The following is an 18,495-nucleotide window of genomic DNA, read 5'->3' as shown; positions in this document are numbered from 1 at the left end:
TTTAATGGCTTTCATTTCAGTGATAGTAATTTCTCCAGTTTTTTATTGTGACACAAACAGCCTTTTCCTTAGAATGTAATTTCCTTTTCTTTGCTTACTCATGCTAAACTTGCTGCCTGTGACATTGCTTCCAGTTCTGTGGTGTTGCTGAGTGTTTTGATGTGGATGTTCCCAATGCGCTATTTGATGTAAAAACAGTGTCACTGGTTCAACCCTGACTGAAGGAGAAAGGAAGGACTTCGGGATGCTCTGAGTTTAGTTACATAGCAAGTTTGATTCTCCTCTTCCGGTCCATGACAGCATCTGTACATAGCTTAAACATTGTCCTCCAAATCAAGGTGCTTGCTGGTTTTTATTTATTTTCAGATGTATTTTAAATCAGATTATAGAAATACATGACAATAAGATAAAAATCCAAACAGTTGCGATTTTACTGGTAAAGAGAAACAAAGATAGAAACCCAAACATCTTATTAATAGTCCTGTATTATTTCTTTCTTTGATAAAGGGATTCACCTCCAGAATGAACTTGCATTCAAAGTGTTTAAACATTTTTTCCAGGGACTATATTCCTCTCTATTTGCTTCCTTTTTTGTACTATGAGCTGCCTGTACTCCCTATATATTGAGGCTTAGATTTTTCCTTTTAAGTTCTGAAATAGATGTGAAATACATGTTACTAACATTAAGGTGTGAATACTCTAAGCATGTGTTATTACTGGCTCGTTTCACATGTGCGAAGATGGAGAGAGTTATTTCTGTCTCGTGTCTGTTTTCGGCTTTCAGGCAGTCGGAATATGGCGGTGTCGTGTTTGGTGGCTGGGCGAGAATGGCCCAGCCCATCGTGGCTTTCACCGTCGTTGAGGTTGCCAAGCCCAACATAGGCGAAAACTGGCCAACGCGAGTCCGTGCTGATGTTACCATCAATCTGAATGTCAGGGATCACATCAAAGATGAATGGGAAGGTAATTTCCTATTTCAACAGTGAAGTCACCTCTTGCCTTCTTTTAAATAGTCTTTCACTTAGAGCCTCAGCAAAGCACTTTTACTAAATGTCATACCTTTTAAAACTTTTATTAAATTTTATCCTTAAAATCTTATGTGAAAATGTCAATTGCTCTTCTAATTGTTGCTACTAAAAATACCAAGGATCATACAAGAGTAAATGCCTTAATGCTGGAATAAGAAGGAAAACTATCATGCAAGTGATTGTTTTGAAAGCTTCAGCTGGCAGAGCTGATAAGCCAGAGCCCAAACTACTCCTAGGGAGTCACTACTTCTCAGCGCTGTCCTACAGGACCGGCTAGCGCTGCCCTGGGCCTTCCAAGGCTATGCATCGTGACAGGAGCAGAACGTCTCGTTTTCCTTCCACAGACAACTGCTGACCTTGTGGTTGGCAGCCCAGCCCAGTAAGCAACCCATCACACCACGCTCCTTTTATAGAACTGTTGCAGTAGTTTGGGTCGTCAATGTTTTTAAATTAACATTTAGGAATTTGTAGGGTCACTGAAAACAGGAGAATGAACAGCTCTATCGCTGAAGAAGTACAGCCAGGATGCTCTTAAAAGCAAGGTGGTGAGACTTTGTCTCAAAAACTTTCAACATGTTGTCAGGAAAACAACATCATTTTTGATAAAGTAGAAGGTCAATGAAAGGAACTCAAAAGCACCACCCTATTAACAACACCCCCCAAAATAATAACAGATAATGTGCACATGCCAAGAAAGTAGGGCAAATTGCACTTTTCAAATGATGAAAACAGCCAAAGTGAAGAAAATAGGGATGGATACAATTTGTGCTAATAAAGGTGCAAATATTGAAATTGAACAACTTTGAAGGGGATTTTTAGGGGGGTCGGGGGGGCCTAGTAAAACAACTCAGAAAGAAATAGCAGTTTCTTTGCGCCAGAGGAAGGAAATGAGAGACTCGATGAGGTCGAATTCCAGTGTACGGGAGCATAAACTACACTGTGGAGGAACTTCCCAAGCAGCCTTTATGGCGGCAAGGGCCGTGCCGCGGTTTCTCTCAGGAGCAGACCTATCCACGGTCACTGTCGCCTGGCATCAGTAGAACTATGGATCACACATGTGCCCGAAGCAGCACATGAACGGATTTTTAATGAGCATTTTTATATTTTTCTCCCAGCTGTCTGAGAGCTCTTGTTGGTGCCCTGCTGTGAGAAACAGTGCTGGTAGGTTTTAATCCTTCCCACCCTCCTGGCATTCCAGAAGGGAAAGGATAGGCCTCAATGTACCCGTTTTCTAAAATGACTGCTCCTGATGAAGTTGTTTATAGCCCTCCAAAACTGGCCACGTGTTTAACCAGTGGTCGCCGTGGGGGGTTGAGCTTGTGACAGATTGTTGTTGTGACGCCCAGAAAGAGTTACAGTCTGATAAATCACACATCTAGAATAAGGTATATCTTTATTAATCCATTACGAGGGAGCCCTGGTGCCCCCGTGGCTCGGGGCTCGAGCTCATGAAAGCTCGGCAGTGGGAATGAGCCAGTCCCCAGGAGAAAGGTACAGCAGTCGCCTTCTGTGAAGATTGGTAGCCGTGGAAGCCCTGTGGGGCAGATCCATTTTATGACACAGGGTCACTCGGAGTGGGAAGTAGATGTGGTTTTTATTATTCTTGAGCTTCCAGGAATTCGGAGCTGAGCATGATGCTTAAGGAGGCACTAAAGTAAACATTATTTCGCACAGTGGACAACAAGCTGCGATAATTATCTACCATCCCCTGAGGTAGTACTGGTTGGAAATAAATGCAAAACAGAAGACCCTTGTGTTCATCCGGGTGGACTAGAGAAACAAAATCATAGCCACACGTGTGTAAGGGAGAGGTTTATGTACAAGAGCAATTGAACATTGAGAAAACATCCCAGCCCAGTCCAGATCAAGTCCATCAGTCCGACATTAGCCCATATGTCCGACCGCAGTCCATAAAGTCCTCTCCGGACTCATGAAACACATGCAATGATGCCGAATGTAGAACGATCACAGGCCAGGGAGTGGAAGGTCTTTGGATGCAGAGGCAGTGTAAGCATCTCAGAGCTGGCAGGGGTCTCCACATGGCTTCTCCATCTTCCGAGGTCTGGTTGCGTCCATGTGGCATCTCCTCAAGGGACGCCTCGCAGGAAGTCAGCCTTGTCAGTAGACAGTCTCCAAGGGAGTGAACCGACAGAGATAGTTGTTCCTGCCCCCAAGAAGGAAATACCAAATTTCCTAGAATTCTCAGGAGAAGGCCAGGCCCACACGGAAGTCTCATTGGCTATCTCCAGATTGACAGCCTAGACTCCAGCCCTCCACTCTCAATCCTTAAATTGACACCAAATTTGGTGACTACCACAACCTCTTAAAGGAATTGACAGCCTACAGCACGTAAAATACTAACTGGGGACCGACTCCTCTATAACTGAGGAAGCTGCTGGGACATCTGTTTTTGTTTTTTGTGTTCCTTTTCTTTTAAACACAGGTCCCCTGGCAGTAGGAGAAGCAGCATGGATACATTCTGGTGGGCAGGATAGGGATCCACAGCGCGTTGTGGGCTGTATGATTGTGATGGAGCATGGTGGGGAGAGGGATGTTTTCTGGAAAGCCAGTGTGCAAGTTCTGGCCCTGTACTGATCACAAGTGGAGTGACAAGTTAAGAATGAATGTAATGATCCAAAATAAAGAGCGATTCTGTCAATAGTGGTGAATATTATAAAAACAGTAGTTTTGGACAGTCTTGTCCCTTCAGAGAAGAATGAAGCTTGAGTCCTTCCTTATCTTTTGTATTACCTCCAATTAAGAATTAAGGAAACCAAAATGCCAGATTCAGTTCCACAAGGCACGTCTAGAACAAGGTGGGTGTAGGTGGTTGAAAGGAGGAAAGTAGAGCACATTATAATACAGGCCTTTTTATGTCATTAAAATGTGTCACATGAAATTATCACTTAAGCAAAGGGAAGACAGTCTTTTTGGTATTTCCAAAAAGTGACTCCTACAGTGATTGGTCGGGAGTCAAGGGCTTGTCAGGAGCAGTTCTCAGCTCTGAGGCGCTCTGCAGCTGAGACATCAAGCAATCACTTCAGCTATTTCTCTTACCTCATTGGCTTTCGTGCTTCTTTTTTGCATAGAATTTTCTGGGAAATAGGACAATAGTATGATTCAGAGTTACCCCCTAGCTTTATCCCCACTTGAAGCTTGCTCCAAATGAGCACAAACATGAAGGAGCTTTGAAAAGTTCATTGAAAAACTGCAATTAAAAGATAAGCTTATTTTCCCACAAACTTTTTGAGGCCCCCTCTTATACAATGGTTGTTGTAGTATTTGTCATTGCTAATGTGAGTTAGTTATCTTGTATTCAAGGTATGATTGTTCACGTGCACATTTATATCTATAGTCCATGGAAATGGGTCAGGCAGATGAAGCTACATGGTGTGATGTTACATGCTGCGGGGTCGGATTCTATAACGTGGACTCGATTGCTGAGTGTAACAACTGAAAAGCTGGGAACTCTGGCACAAGGTCTCCTGTCCCTTGACTCTCACTTACAGACATCTTCAGTGTTTGAAACTGTTCCACGGGCGATGTCTGTAAGCAGTGCTTTTGTACCTCGATGAGTTACTTTCCACTGGACTCTAGCGCTGTACAGTGAGGCAGACATTGACATCATGCTGATGAATATAAACCTCTAAATATGACATATGATATAGATGGGTATATTCCAACCATAATTTTAGTAACTTAGAATGAAAAGCATTTAATGTCGGTGTTATAGCATGCTTTTCAAGACTTATTTAGATATCTTCTCATGGCATAAGAGCTTCTGTTTCAATAATGAAAAATAAGTTTTACTCTTAAACTGAGTATTAACGATTATACGAAAGCCCATAAGAGTGTTACAGTGCAGGTCTTATGTCTGTTGCCAAAGGTATTAGGATGAAAATTTGTTTAAAAACAGAGCAGAAATTCTAATTAGTGTAAATATCTTGTATGTTTTGCCAGGTCTTCGTAAGCACGATGTATGCTTTTTAATTACTGTGCGTCCCACAAAACCTTATGGCACTAAGTTTGACCGGAAGAGACCTTTTATCGAGCAGGTTGGCCTGGTTTATGTCAGAGGCTGTGAAATCCAGGGCATGCTGGATGATAAAGGACGTGTCATTGAAGATGGTATGGTGATTTATGTTTCTCAGAATGTTTTCTATTTTTACTTTCTTGGGTGATAGTTTTAGTTGACTTTTATACTAAATAGATACAAAGTGTTGTGGATAAAATCTATGTGGGGTATTTACTGATCCAGCTTTAGAATTAAGTGATAGGGCTTCAGAGTCTCTATGTTAGATAATAGAACAGACAGTGCCTTTTGAAGTCATGTTCAAACCTTTTTTATTGTACTGTATAAGACTGCTTTGAAGAACATCTCTCAGATGCTTATAATTATGCAAACTTTTATCTAGTCGGGGCATACTTGCCTAATGTTTCCTTCTCACGTTGTGCTGAGTTGACTTAGTATAGTGGTGAATCGATTGGGAAGGAGCTTGTCCCGTATTTGAGAATGTGTGATACAGTTAAGCTGTCAGTGACTGATGGGCTTGAGTGGTGAGCCATTGGTATTTGCTAGGTGAGGCCCAAGGGTGCGGAACATCCTGTGATAGGAGGAACGGTCCAAACAAAGATGCCAGCATCGCCCCATTTAAAATTCTCTCTTGATGAAGTTAGCCAGCTCTGTGATTTTTTTTTTTAATTTTATGTTATGGACAGCACTTATTAAATATTGTAATACAAATTTTTATTGTAAATTGTCGGGGGTTCACTTTTCAGATCTTTCACTTTTGTATTCTATATTTAAACTGCTAATCAAACCCCTGAATAGTTTCCCCTTACTTGAGTCTCTCTTTTTGATTTCTTATATTTATCACTATTTTGTCCCTTTGAAATCCTCTTTTATATTACCCTGATTCTCTTTGTAATACTTCTTATAACAACATCCAGGATCAGTGATCATTTGACAATTCAGTCACTAAATTCCTCTTAAAACTTTAATTAGCTTCTACCATCTATACTTTAAAAATGGCACTGTCACTGAAGTGTTAATGTTTGGGCTACTCTTATTACTAGAAATAGGAAAGAAATGCAAAACGAGTGGACTGGGTGTAAGGCTGCGTAATTGGAGTGATATTTATTGAGTGCTTGCTATATGTTCGAACTTTGAATGACTGACAAGTAAAGATAAGATCTTTGGCTCCCAAGAACTACCGATTGAGGGTACAGCCAAATAATCACAGTTCAAAACAGTCATAACAAATACCCCATGGTTGTGAAGGGAAGAAATAGTAAGAATTTACCGAATGGAGACAATGAATCTCACTATTTAGAATTTGAAAAAGATGGGGAAAGAGGGTATCACAGTTCGTAAAAAGGAATACTCTTACTTTCTGTGACATTTGGAAAGTATCTCCTTTAACATCCTTTTTCAAAATGTTCAGGACCTGAACCCAGACCCAATCTTAGAGGAGAGTCAAGGACATTCCGAGTATTTTTGGATCCAAACCAGTATCAGCAAGATATGACCAATACTATCCAAAATGGAGCAGAAGATGTGTATGAAACTTTCAATGTAATAATGAGAAGAAAACCGAAGGAAAATAACTTTAAGGTAATATTTGGTCTACATTACTCTAAGTCAATGGTTCTCAACCTTTGGGTCGCGACCCCTTTGGAGTGGAACAACCCTTTGAGAGGGGTCGCACGATTCATAACAGTAACAAAGCTCATTATGAGATACAAGGAAAATAATTTTATGGTTGGGGGTGGTCACCACAACATGAGGGACTGAATGAAAGGTTGAGAACCACTGCTCTGAGCTCTGTGTTGTGGTTGAGCGGCTAGAAAGATAGGAAACACTGATGCGGGGAAGAGGCACTCCTGTCGAGAACCACTGCTTTTCTTTGCGTCAGAGCATTCTGCTGGAGATCTTAACAGAGAGTAGACACAAACGTAGGGCAATTCATTTGCTAAAGCTGTCTTCTTAATCCGTTTAAAGACAAATGTAAATGAATCCAGGTTTTATTCTGAAAGTCAGTCCTCATGTTTGTGTTTTGTGTATTACTTAGTTGGTGAGGCAATGTGACATGAAGAAAGTGGCTTGCCTGCTTGTCTCTCCGTCTTCTTTTAATTTTTCTCGGTCCTCTTTAATAAGTGAAAAATAGAGGCTTATTTCCAAATTCCTTCTAAGAATAAAGATGAGAAACCTCACTGCTCTGGGTTACTCTCTGATACGGTGTTTTTATACTTGACTCATTAGTTGGAAAAATGTGTATCTGAGAGCAAGTGAGTTTTAATTTTGTGTTGACTTTGGGGGAGGAAGCGATGCTAATAGAGGGAAGGTTTTAGAAATTATTTGAAAGTATGAAATTTATCCATTGAGCACGTTTTATCATTTTATAATATTTGGCTTTTGGAAAGGAGTGCCTTTCTTTTTCCTCCTCTCAAAATCACTGTTTTTATTATAGTTCTTATCACTTTATTACCTTTTTTATCCATTGCTATGATTAAAAAAAACAAACAAAAACAAACCTCATGGCCAAAGGAACTGAGTTTCAAACTAAGTAGTGCAAATTCTGTGCTAATCAGATACAGTGTTGTTTTGCAAACCTCCCCACAGGAGTCATGGATACTGTCCCTTATAGTGGTAAGGGGAGAAATGGGCTTTCTACTCCTGTGAACCGTTGGTCTCGGACACTCCCAGGGCAGTGCTGCCCTGTCCTGTAGGGTCGCTGGGAGTTGTCATTCACTCAGTGGCAGCGAGTTTGGTGATTTTTGTTTGTAGTGGTTCCATAATATGTAGTATATATTTAATCAGTAAAAGTTTCCTTGAAAAATGGTTTTAGAAAATTTTCCGTTATTTTTTGACTCAACTTTTCCATGAACTGTTTGAAGCCCCTCATATTTAAACAGTGAATAATGAATGGAGAAGGTCAACAGTTTCCAAATTTTACAGTACCAGGACAGCTTCACCTTTCAGAGAAAACATTCCTTTCTACTTTGAGTGCATACTATGTGTCTGGATTCTGTTAATCTTTATGTAGCTTATCAAGACAAATGAAAACATAATTTCAACCTTTGCAGAGTTTAGACTACCAATAAGGGAAATTTGAAATAGGAACAAGGAAGTGCTATGGATGATTAGAATTTGCCAAACACCATGAGACGGTGCAGGTAAAAGTGTCATGGAAGTTCGGGGGAGGAAGACTTAATCTTTTGGTGTGCTTGGTGTTTTTTATTATCTTCTTGGACAGCGTACCCTAGTTGATACAGCATCCCCTAATCTGGGAGGGGCCTTGGTAGCCCAGTGAGGTATTCATGGGCTGCTAGCCACAGGTTAGCAATTTAAAATCATCAGCCACTCTTTGGGAGAAAGACGAAGCGGCCTCCTTCCAGCTCCTGGCAAGAATTGTAGTCTCAGACTCCGACAGGGGCAGTTCGATTCTCCCGTTAGGTCTTCCTGAGTCAGAATTGACTGATAATTGCAGTCAGGTGGAGTTTTAATGTAGATCTTGCTTAGCGAGACGTTGCACTAGCCTGCTTTATCTTTACTCTTTGGTTTCTCATAGTCTGTCTTCCCTACCGTTTCTCCTCCTGTACAATAATTGTTTTTCTCTGCTCAAAGAACTTCTGTAAAGTTCTTACATAAATCCTGTACTTGAGCTAAATTAAAATGCCGCTTTTCTTCATGAAGTCTTTCCTGAACCAAAAGTCTTGCTTATCGATAGCCATCTCTTTCACCTGTGTTCCCACTGTGTCTTGTAATGTTCCTTACTACCTGCTACAATCTGTTTCTGTGTATTAGATTGAAAGACATATCTTTTCTCACTGCTAGAGTTGTAATTTCCTTACAGGGGACACCCTCATCTTTTTCATCATTGCTTTGTCAACATAAGCATCTAGTCAGCCATTCACTCATCTATTTTTAAGCCATTTTAGATCATATACTTATGAAAGTTTTACTTTAGTGGCGGTTGAACAAATGACAAACACCTCACCAGGTACGCTAACAAGAGTATTTCAAGTAGTTGTAAAGTAACAAGAAAAGTAAAGTTGCAAGAAAGTATTTTATTTTTGAAAATTGAATTGTAAAGCATTGATGCTGTAAAAATGGTTTGAAATCAATAGCCTAGCCTCCTGCCTGCCATATGTGGAACAGATAGATCACTCTGGAGAAATGGTGATTGGGAAGCCTAAGAATTTTGCCTTGGCTTTGGGAATTACTTTTGGCAGTATATGTAATTACTATAATTATTTTAATTCTATTGTTTGAAATTTATTTGCTATTGTCTTCATAATTATTATTTTGTTCACTGTGTTTATTTCTGATTTCAAAATATGCATGAAGGTTCGTGTGTGTGTGTGTGTGTGTGTGTGTGTGTTAGCATGGATGGATTATAGAATATAGAAGGAATCTTCCAAGAGTTTTTGGGGAAAATGGAATTTTTCCATGAACTTCTCAGGGGCCTCTCATAAGGATATTAAGCTCTAGTGGAAAAAGGCTTTTTCTATGATTTTTTTTTTTACTGTTATGTTGGCCTTAGTTGGAACCCCAGCCTCCCCACTAGCAATCAGTTGGTCAACTCATTTAAGATGTTCTGTCTAGATGAACTCCTAACGGATAGACTGTCCGTGCTAAGTTTGGTCTTTTGTTTAACTCACTGTCTGGTGTCAGCTGAAAATATAGCTGTTGATTCAGTCTAGCCAAGCACCTGTCAGCAGGAAGGGCTTCTTGCCCTGAAGCCATCAGGAATGCTGGATTAGTGTACCGCCAGCTCTGCATTCCAGTGAAGTGCAAATGCTTGAGCTGTCTCGGCGACAAACCGCCTCTGTCCTTTTATTGACAGGCCGTGCTGGAGACCATTCGGAACCTGATGAACACGGACTGTGTGGTACCTGACTGGCTGCATGACATCATTTTAGGTTATGGAGATCCAAGCAGTGCCCATTATTCAAAAATGCCCAATCAGCTTGCCACCCTTGATTTCAACGACACATTTCTCTCCATTGAACATTTGAAGGCCAGTTTTCCTGGTCATAATGTGAAAGTCACTGTGGACGACCCAGCTCTACAGATACCCCCTTTCAGGTAAAGCCCGACTGCATCTGCTTGTCACGCATGTTGTCATCAGCCCCAGGCCTTCAGTAAGGGTGAGGTCCTGAATCTGGATTCTGCTTTGACTTACTCTTGCTGGAGCAGTTATATAAAACCACAACAAAAATGGTGTCATGCCTTACCGACGGGTCAGTAAATGCTTGTTGATTAAAAAGTCATACATGAGTGTCTTTGCAGCAGTTGACTGAAGAAATGGGTTCTTGTATTTTATGGTATATTCCTTAATTAGTGCACAGCCATGTGATAATGAGTGCTTTTTTTAACGGGAAAAATTTTTTTAACTTTGCTTGCTTTCACAAAGTTTAAATATTAATAAGATAGTTATATTTAATGTCAACTGAGCCTTGGTTTTAAAATTTGAGTAGAACTAGAACACAGTACCCCAAAGTTGATTCCTGTGCATTAGTGGCTCAGCGTTCAGTGCGGCGTCTGTGGGTGGTAGCCCAGGCCTGGCTTTCGCTGCTGGAAATTAAAGCATACCATTTTCAGGCAGCTGTTAAACAGAAATACAGGAGACTTCAAAAAAGGAATACATGGAAAAATGGAATTCAAAGATAAGGGAATTTTTCCATGAACTTTTTGAAGGCCCCTCTTGCAGTAATTGTGTATAATTTAAAAGAATGTGATTTTTACCTTCAAAACTTAGTCTTACATTATATGTTCCTACTTTTTAATCTCTCACTCCTTCTGCCATGTATAGGGTCACATTATACATGAAAAGCATAACTTTTCATGTAATGCTCCTGATTGCTACCTCTCGGTCCCTACGATGACAGTGTCGTTCCTGCCTCCCAGACCCTCATCTGAACCCACTACATCCCGTTCTGCTAGAGCTGTTCCATCCCCGCTAAGGAGCCGATTGTTCCAATTGCTCACCAAAATCAGAGCTGAGATTTTGGTTCTTAAGGAATTTTTATATTGCCTATTTGCCAACCTCAAGGTTGGCAGTTCAAACCCACCAGGCACTCCGCTGGAGAAAAGATGAAAGTTTCTCTCCCGTAAAGATTTATAGCCTCAGAAACCCTATATAAGGTCCCTATGAGTCAGAGTAGCTTCAGAGACACTGGGTATATTTTTAGAATGTAGAGAAAAATGGAATCACCCGAAGACTACATAAAGAATTAATTTTTCAGTTTATTTCCAAGAGTTGAGAGTTTATTGACCTCCCTTGGGTGTGTATGAAGTTACTTACTAAAGTATTTATGATGCAGTGCTAAGAATCTATCCCTTAAAGCAGTGGTTCTCAACCTTCCTAATGCTGTGACCCTTTAATACAGTTCTTCATGTTGTGGTGACCCCCCCACCCATAAAATTTTCATTGCTACTTCATAACTGTAATTTTGCTACTGTTATGATTCGGGCAACCCCTGTAAAATGGTCAGTCTACCCCAAAAGGGGTCGCGGCCCACAGGTTGAGAACCTCTGCCTTAAAGCCTTGACATTCTATGTGTGTCACAACAAGACTCTAGCATACCCCCTTTACAAAAAGATTATGTTTTTGTTTTTATGGAGCTCTGGTGGCATAGTGGGTGAGTTCCTTAGGAAGAAGATGTAATCACTTGCTCCTATAAAGATGTAGAGCCTGGGAAACTCTATGGACAGAGCTCCACTCTGTCCTTTATGGTCAACATGAGTCAAAATGTATTCAGAGTCAGTAGGTGTGGTTTGGGGGTTTTACTCCCTAAAAACTGGACTACGTGTACTGGAGCCGCTATTGCTCTCTCTTCCTGGTGTGTATTCCCTTCCCATCCTTTTTTCGTCTAAATTCTCCTAGGCTGATTGTTGATGATTCTTCTCCCCTGAGACATCATGCCTCTTGTGATTAAACAGTTGGCGCTGTGTAGAGCACCTTACCGTGCATGTGATGCAAATATTTCTCCTCTGGGCCTCCCTTAATCAGGTTACTTTTTCTAATTCAACTGTCCTTTAAATCTATTCAGAACTCATTTTAGTGCTTATAAATCTGCTTTATTTCAGAGTTTATGTACAGAGAAGTAAAATTTTCAGGCCAGCTTTGTGTCCTACTCATAGGATTATCTCCCATAGATTGTCATGCACAATATCTGGTAGGTGCTCGGGAGATTTCTGTGAATGGCAGAAATGAAAAAGGATTTTGGTCTTACAGGATCACTTTTCCGGTCAGAAGTGGAAAAGGGAAAAAAAGGAAAGATGCAGATGGGGAAGATGAAGACACTGAAGAAGCAAAAACCTTAGTTGTTGAACCTCATGTTATTCCTAACAGAGGGCCTTATCCCTACAACCAACCCAAACGGTAATTGAACTACCTGTACTGAGACAGTGCTCTTTAAAATGGATTAGTAATATTTTTCAAATTCTAAATTTTTGAGAACTTCAAGAGGCTTCTGTTTCTGTAACCACCCTTTTTTCCTATCTTGTTAACCAGCTGAATACATCAGACATTTGTGGCCGTTCTGTGGCCATGATATTTCTCAAAAAGAAGTATAGTCAGGGTACTGTGAGAAATCTGGGTTGTGAGCTGGGCTGTTCACTGCAAGGTCAGCAGTTTGAAACCACCAGCTGCTCTATGGGAAAGTGTTACAGGGGCAGCTCTGTCTTGTTTTATAGGCTGCGAGGAGTCTGAATTGACTCAGTGGCAGTGGGTTATGAGAAATAGGGTCACTTCAAGTGAGAATTGACTGGATGTCAGTGAGTTTGTTTGGCTTATGAGAAATAACTATGAGAGAACTTCTTTAATCTGAGCACTTCAAGGTCCGGTGCGACGTGTAGCAGCAGCACTCAACACGTGTGTGCCATCACCGATAAAATAGCAGTAGCCTTGACTCGATTGAACTAAAGCTTTGCCACTCCAAATGAGGTCAGGAGTAGGTCGCATGTATTCAAAACCATAATCTTCCTTTTCATAAGGTTTATTCCGTTATAACTGTTCATGGAGAGGAAGTGGGAGGTCGTACAGAAGAGATGAACAGCATTGAAACACATAGGAAGGAGCTTCAGAGAGTACATGGAAAAATCTCTACCTTCTATTTATCCTTGAAATTTTTGAAGCCTCCTCCCACAGAGTAGATGTTTTGACCTTGATCATTTGTTATCTCAATCGCTACTAGGGTCATCTGTATTTTTTTTGTCTTTTTTTTTTTTAACAATGTATTAGGGGCTCATACAACTCTTATCACAGTTCATACATATACATACATCAATTGTATAAAGCACATCTGTACATTCTTTGCCATAATCATTTTTTTTTCTCCTCTTTTCTTTTTTTACATTTTATTAGGGTCATCTGTATTTTTAACGACTGTTTTATCTACTATTCATTTGCAGTAACACCATTCAGTTCACTCATACCCAGATAGAGGCTATCCGCGCTGGTATGCAGCCTGGGCTGACTATGGTAAGAGTCACTGTTTTCCGTACTCTTAAAGGATCATGGCTAGAAGGAAGCACCCAGTTTCCACAGTGGGTTCTATTGAAAGCTAAAACTTGATAGAATTGAATTGTTTGTCTCGGTGCTCAGAAATATAGTTGTATTGGAACACAGCTTATCCATTTGTTTCTGAACTCTCTAAAGCTGTTTTTGTAGCAGAGTTGAAGACTTGTGACAGATTGCGTGGTCCGCAAAGCCTAAAATATTTACTATCCGGAACCCTGGTGGTGTGGTGCTGTTTATATGTTGGACTGCTAACTAGCTGCAGGGTCTCAGAAACCCTCAGGGACAATTTCACTCAGTCCCATAGGATTGATGTGGTTGGAATTGACTTGATGGCAGTAAGTTTGATCTTATTTTTTACAGGAAAAAGTATATTGACAATAATAGAATTTGTTGGTTTAGTTTTCAAGTATTTGGAGATTTTCCTCTTCCCATTACTAATTTCTAATCCAAGCTCGTTGAAAACACCATGAGACAGTGTTGGAATTTTAACTTTTAAAGAAAAGAGAACATATTTCAGTTTCTGTTTTTTTAAATTCCTTATGATATGTCCTATGAGCTCGGTGAATGTTTCGTGCACATTCTGCTGTTGTGTGATGGAATGGTTTTAAAATGTCAATTAGATTCATTTGGTTGATAGTCTTAGTTCTTCTCAACGTGTGGTGACTTTCCACCTAATATTTTCGTGAAATACTGAGACGGAAGTGTTGCTGTCTGCAACTATAATTGCGATTTATGTATTTCTTTCAGTTCTGCAGGTTTTTGCTTCATGCATTTTAAAGTTTTTGTAGATAGACGCATTCACATTCAAGAGTATTATGTGTTCTTGGCGAATGGATTCTTTTATAATCTCATAATAAAGTTTGCTTTTCCTAACATTTATGTAGCCAAACTGTGTTTTGGGGTTTTGTGTTTTTAGCACTTGAATGGTCTGTTTCACTCACTTTACATCCAGCCCACTTATTACACTTGAAGTGAGTTTATTGCAGACAGTATGTTGTTTTGTCCACTCTCACGGGCAGACGTTCTTTTATTTGGAATATTTAGCTCATTGATATTTAATGTATTTTTATTTTGGTGTTTTATGGTTTCTCCTTCCCTGCCTTATTGTTTGGGTTATTTGAACGATGCAATTGATGGGAACGGACGGCTAAATCTGTCCTCCTTTAGCTTCCCTATTACCACGGAGCAGAGGTCAGACAAGCTTCTGTGATCCATCTTTCTGTACCTCTTCTAACACCACCCGTACTCCCATTGCCATTCCACATCTTTGCTGGGTTTGAAAAAATTCATCGCAATGGCCACATAGAGCTGTCAGACAATACTTACAAGTAGGCTGTACTAGGGAAGTTAGTGGGTTACGTCAAGACAGGATACAGCCAGCCTCCAAGCTTCTCTATGATTCTCAGTCTCTCAGCCACTTGGTCCCTAGACCTTTGCCTCCATGGGCCAAGAAGCCAGCTTGCCTGTCACTCTGCCCCACTGTTCCAGTCTTGGGACAGATAAGGAGAAGATAGGTCATCGTCTCTTGGGGCTGCCCCTCTGCGTAGCTGTGCCACAGTGGGAGACGCATCTGGCCTTGGTGGCCTCCACTTCAGACTTATCTTGTAGTTCCCTTCTAAGGCCCTTGGAGTTCCTCTCTTTTCTGTTGCCACATCAGAGATAGTTCACCTCCCCCTGTGTAGTCAGCAGGTGATATTGAAAGCTGGCCAATCCACACTCTTCATGCTATACATACCCTATTTGCATAGTTCCACCCAAGCATTTGGTAGGAGTTACAGAGATTTGGGTCTCACTGCCATTGAGTTGATTCTCACACGTAACAAATGACCTTAGAGGAGAGGGTAGAACTGTCCTGTGGGTTTCTGAGACTGAACCCTTTACGGGAAGAGAAAGCCCCCTCATTCTCAGAACGGCTGGTGGTTTCAAACTGCTGTCCTTGTGGTTCGCAGCCCAAAGCATAACCACTCCAGCACCAAGACTCTGAGACTTGGGCTGCAGGGCCGCATTAAGAATTTCATCCTACTACAGACAGCTCTTAGTGGTCCATTTTAATTTACCTTCTGTTTCTTTCTTTCTTATTATTTGTATGATTATTTTACAAGTGGTTGCTCTGGGAAATTACTGTAACGTTTCACAATCAACTTAAAGTCAGTTTTTTATTAATTCAAATTGAATGAATAATCTTGGCCCCCATGTAGGTCGCATTACCTTCTTTTATGCTCTCATTGCCTTTGTATTACATATTATTTTGTTGAAGACACCATCAGGCAATGTTAGAATTTTTACTTAAAATTAATGTTGTCAAACTCACCTTCCAGCACTGCAGAGGGGAAGAGTAGTCTGTCCTTCTATTTACTTCGGTGCTTCTTTTGGTCTGCCTTCATTTCCGCTATTGAAGTTTCCTCTGGGAGGATCAGTTTCTTCCTGGGTGAAGAGCTTCGGTTCTTAGTTGTTTTAGAACAGGCCTGTTTGCTGTCCTTCTGCCAAAAAAGTCTCTAATGTAGCTTTATCCCTAAAAGATAATATCATCGGATATAGATTCTTTCCTTTTAGTGCTTTAAAAATGTTGTTCCACTTCTTCTGGCTTCCGTTTTTACTGATGAGAAATCCAGTCATTTGAAACCCTTTCATTATAAGTAATTAGTTGTTTTTCTCTGGTTGTCTCAAGATTTATTAGCTTTAGTTTTATGCCATTTGATTATACTTTTTCTGGGTTTGGAATGGGCTTCACTGGGCTGCTTCAATTTGTAGGTTTATGGAGGATTTGGGGGTCCATATTTGAGAATGTTAATCCATTACCTAACCAGGTATTTCCCTCCTATATTTTATTCATTTTTTTTCTACTTTCATTGCTTTTTGGGTTTTTTCCCTTCAACACCATTTGTTACTGTCTCACGGATTTGTAATAGTCTTGTTTATTTTCTTTTAACATTGTTTCTGTCTGCTCTTCCAAGTTAAATAATTTCTATTGATCTATCAACAAAAACCCTAGACTCTATTCTTTTTATTCTGTTATTGAGTTCATTCAGTTTTTAAATTTTGGCTATTTTATTGAAAATTTTCTGTTTTCTAAAAATGTGTTTACTTATTAGTGGTTCACTATGTGTTTGTTTGTATTTTAGGTTGTAGGCCCACCTGGTACAGGAAAGACTGATGTGGCAGTGCAAATCATATCCAACATCTACCATAATTTCCCAGAGCAGAGGACATTAATTGTGACTCACTCCAATCAGGTAAATGGCGGCATCTGTGTGAGGAGTGGGGGAGGGAATGGAAAGGAAGGAGGGGTGCCTGAAAGATTTCTCCATGTATGCTCCCTGCTTAATAGGGGTCACAATACCCGACAGGCTGACGACTGTAGTATTTGCTATTGTGTTATTCCTGTATTTTCATCGATTATGAGTAGATGATAGTGAGAGATTTATAAAAACAACCTCATAGTTTTCCTAGAGGAGTGAGAAAATAAGGAAAAATTAAGATTTTTGAATATATGGTCAAATATTTGTATTAAATTACAATCCCTTACGGCCCATTGCCCATGGTAAGCTAGAGCTTTGATTTCTTTTAATGTTGGAAACACTAACCTTTAGTAGTAGTAATTTTTTTTAAAATTTAGGCTAATGAGTGTTCTGTTCCTAAAAGACTGCTTTATTGCACGGAATTAAAAACCTTTGTAAAGTACACATGTGAATATCTACAGTATCTGGAAGGACTGTTTTAGGTTACAGGACTAACATGTAAAATATTTATCAATAGGACTAAAACAACAAAAACTGGCCCCCCTCCCTTTTTTTGTATACTGGCTAATAAAATTAGCTTTCCATCTCTTGTGGTAGTCATTTCTGATGCGGTCAGTACAAGTAATTAAAGTTTTTGAGCCCTGCTGTCAGTCACAACTGGCAGCTCTCTGAGCACCCAGAGACACTATAAAACTTTCATGCAAAGACTAAACCTTCAAAGGTACATATTTTTTGAGGAGATAAGTCTTAACAATAGTGACTTCAACTGACCAGTTTTTTAAAAAAAATTAGTCTGCAAAATGTACTGAGTTCTTAGCATATTTTAAAGTTAGTTTTTCCATTGTTCATCAGCTTTCTCTGCAGATTATTAAATAATACTGTATAGTCTGTTCAACTGCCCTGTTTTTATACACTTTTAATGAGTTGTGATATTCCGTACAGTATACTAAAAGTTGGGGGGAAGTTTCAGGGACTTTACCTTGAGAGCACTTCCATTAGAGCAGGGTGGAGGTGCTCCCATGGTTTCCTAATACAGGGTTGCTATGAAATGTATTCAGTTTGGTTTACCTTAATAAATTTTTAAAAAATTAATGCAAAAATTTTTTTCTTCTATAATTGTAACATAAGTTCTTAGATTGAACAAACCATGTGTTTGTTTTTTCCTTGTGTTGATTATTGCTTTGACATGTTTCTAATTTTGTTTTAACTTGATGATTTCTGTAATATCCTTAATGATTGATTTGAATTGCCTAATTACAGAATAGTTTATCTTGCAAAAGTAATTAGAAAAAGGAAAGAAAGAATTGCTTTTGTTGCCAAGTCTTCTAGGTCTTTGATATTCATTTCTTCCTTCTTGATGTCATCAAATTGTTGATTTTTCACTTTATGAAGCGGATTTGACAGGTCATATTTGCATATAATTCAAGCAGTTCTGCTTGAATTGGTCTAGCTGTGTGTGTGTGTTTTAGATATTTGTGAGAGTGGACAGTGAGGAACACTAGGTGTTCTGAGTCTACTGGATTCGTTTCGGATATAAAGGTCAAGAGTTCATCTAGCAGGGAATTTTTTGGGAATTTTTGTTACTTACTTTCTGAGTTCTAATGGCCAGAATAGTTCAAACAAAGCGTATCTGTATATTACATAACATATTGTTTAGAAGACTGGCATGTAAACAGGTGTGGACACTTGTGGTAAATT

The 18,495-nt window shown here is 39.8% G+C and overlaps 1 protein-coding gene across 1 annotated transcript in view; it reads left to right on the top strand.

The window, feature by feature from the left end:
• AQR (aquarius intron-binding spliceosomal factor) overlaps positions 1 to 18,495 on the top strand; it is a 104,517-nt gene that overhangs the window by 52,245 nt on the left and 33,777 nt on the right. The window contains exons 17-23 of the mRNA XM_075530610.1: positions 785 to 963; positions 4,989 to 5,156; positions 6,473 to 6,642; positions 9,878 to 10,119; positions 12,272 to 12,418; positions 13,450 to 13,519; positions 16,681 to 16,791. Of these exons, the coding sequence (XP_075386725.1) occupies positions 785 to 963; positions 4,989 to 5,156; positions 6,473 to 6,642; positions 9,878 to 10,119; positions 12,272 to 12,418; positions 13,450 to 13,519; positions 16,681 to 16,791 (1,087 nt within the window). The remainder of the gene's footprint in view (positions 1 to 784; positions 964 to 4,988; positions 5,157 to 6,472; positions 6,643 to 9,877; positions 10,120 to 12,271; positions 12,419 to 13,449; positions 13,520 to 16,680; positions 16,792 to 18,495) is intronic.

Source organism: Tenrec ecaudatus, chromosome 14 (assembly GCF_050624435.1).
Source record: "Tenrec ecaudatus isolate mTenEca1 chromosome 14, mTenEca1.hap1, whole genome shotgun sequence".
Classification (NCBI taxonomy): domain Eukaryota; kingdom Metazoa; phylum Chordata; class Mammalia; order Afrosoricida; family Tenrecidae; genus Tenrec; species Tenrec ecaudatus.
This window is presented reverse-complemented; position numbering and strand designations above follow the sequence as displayed.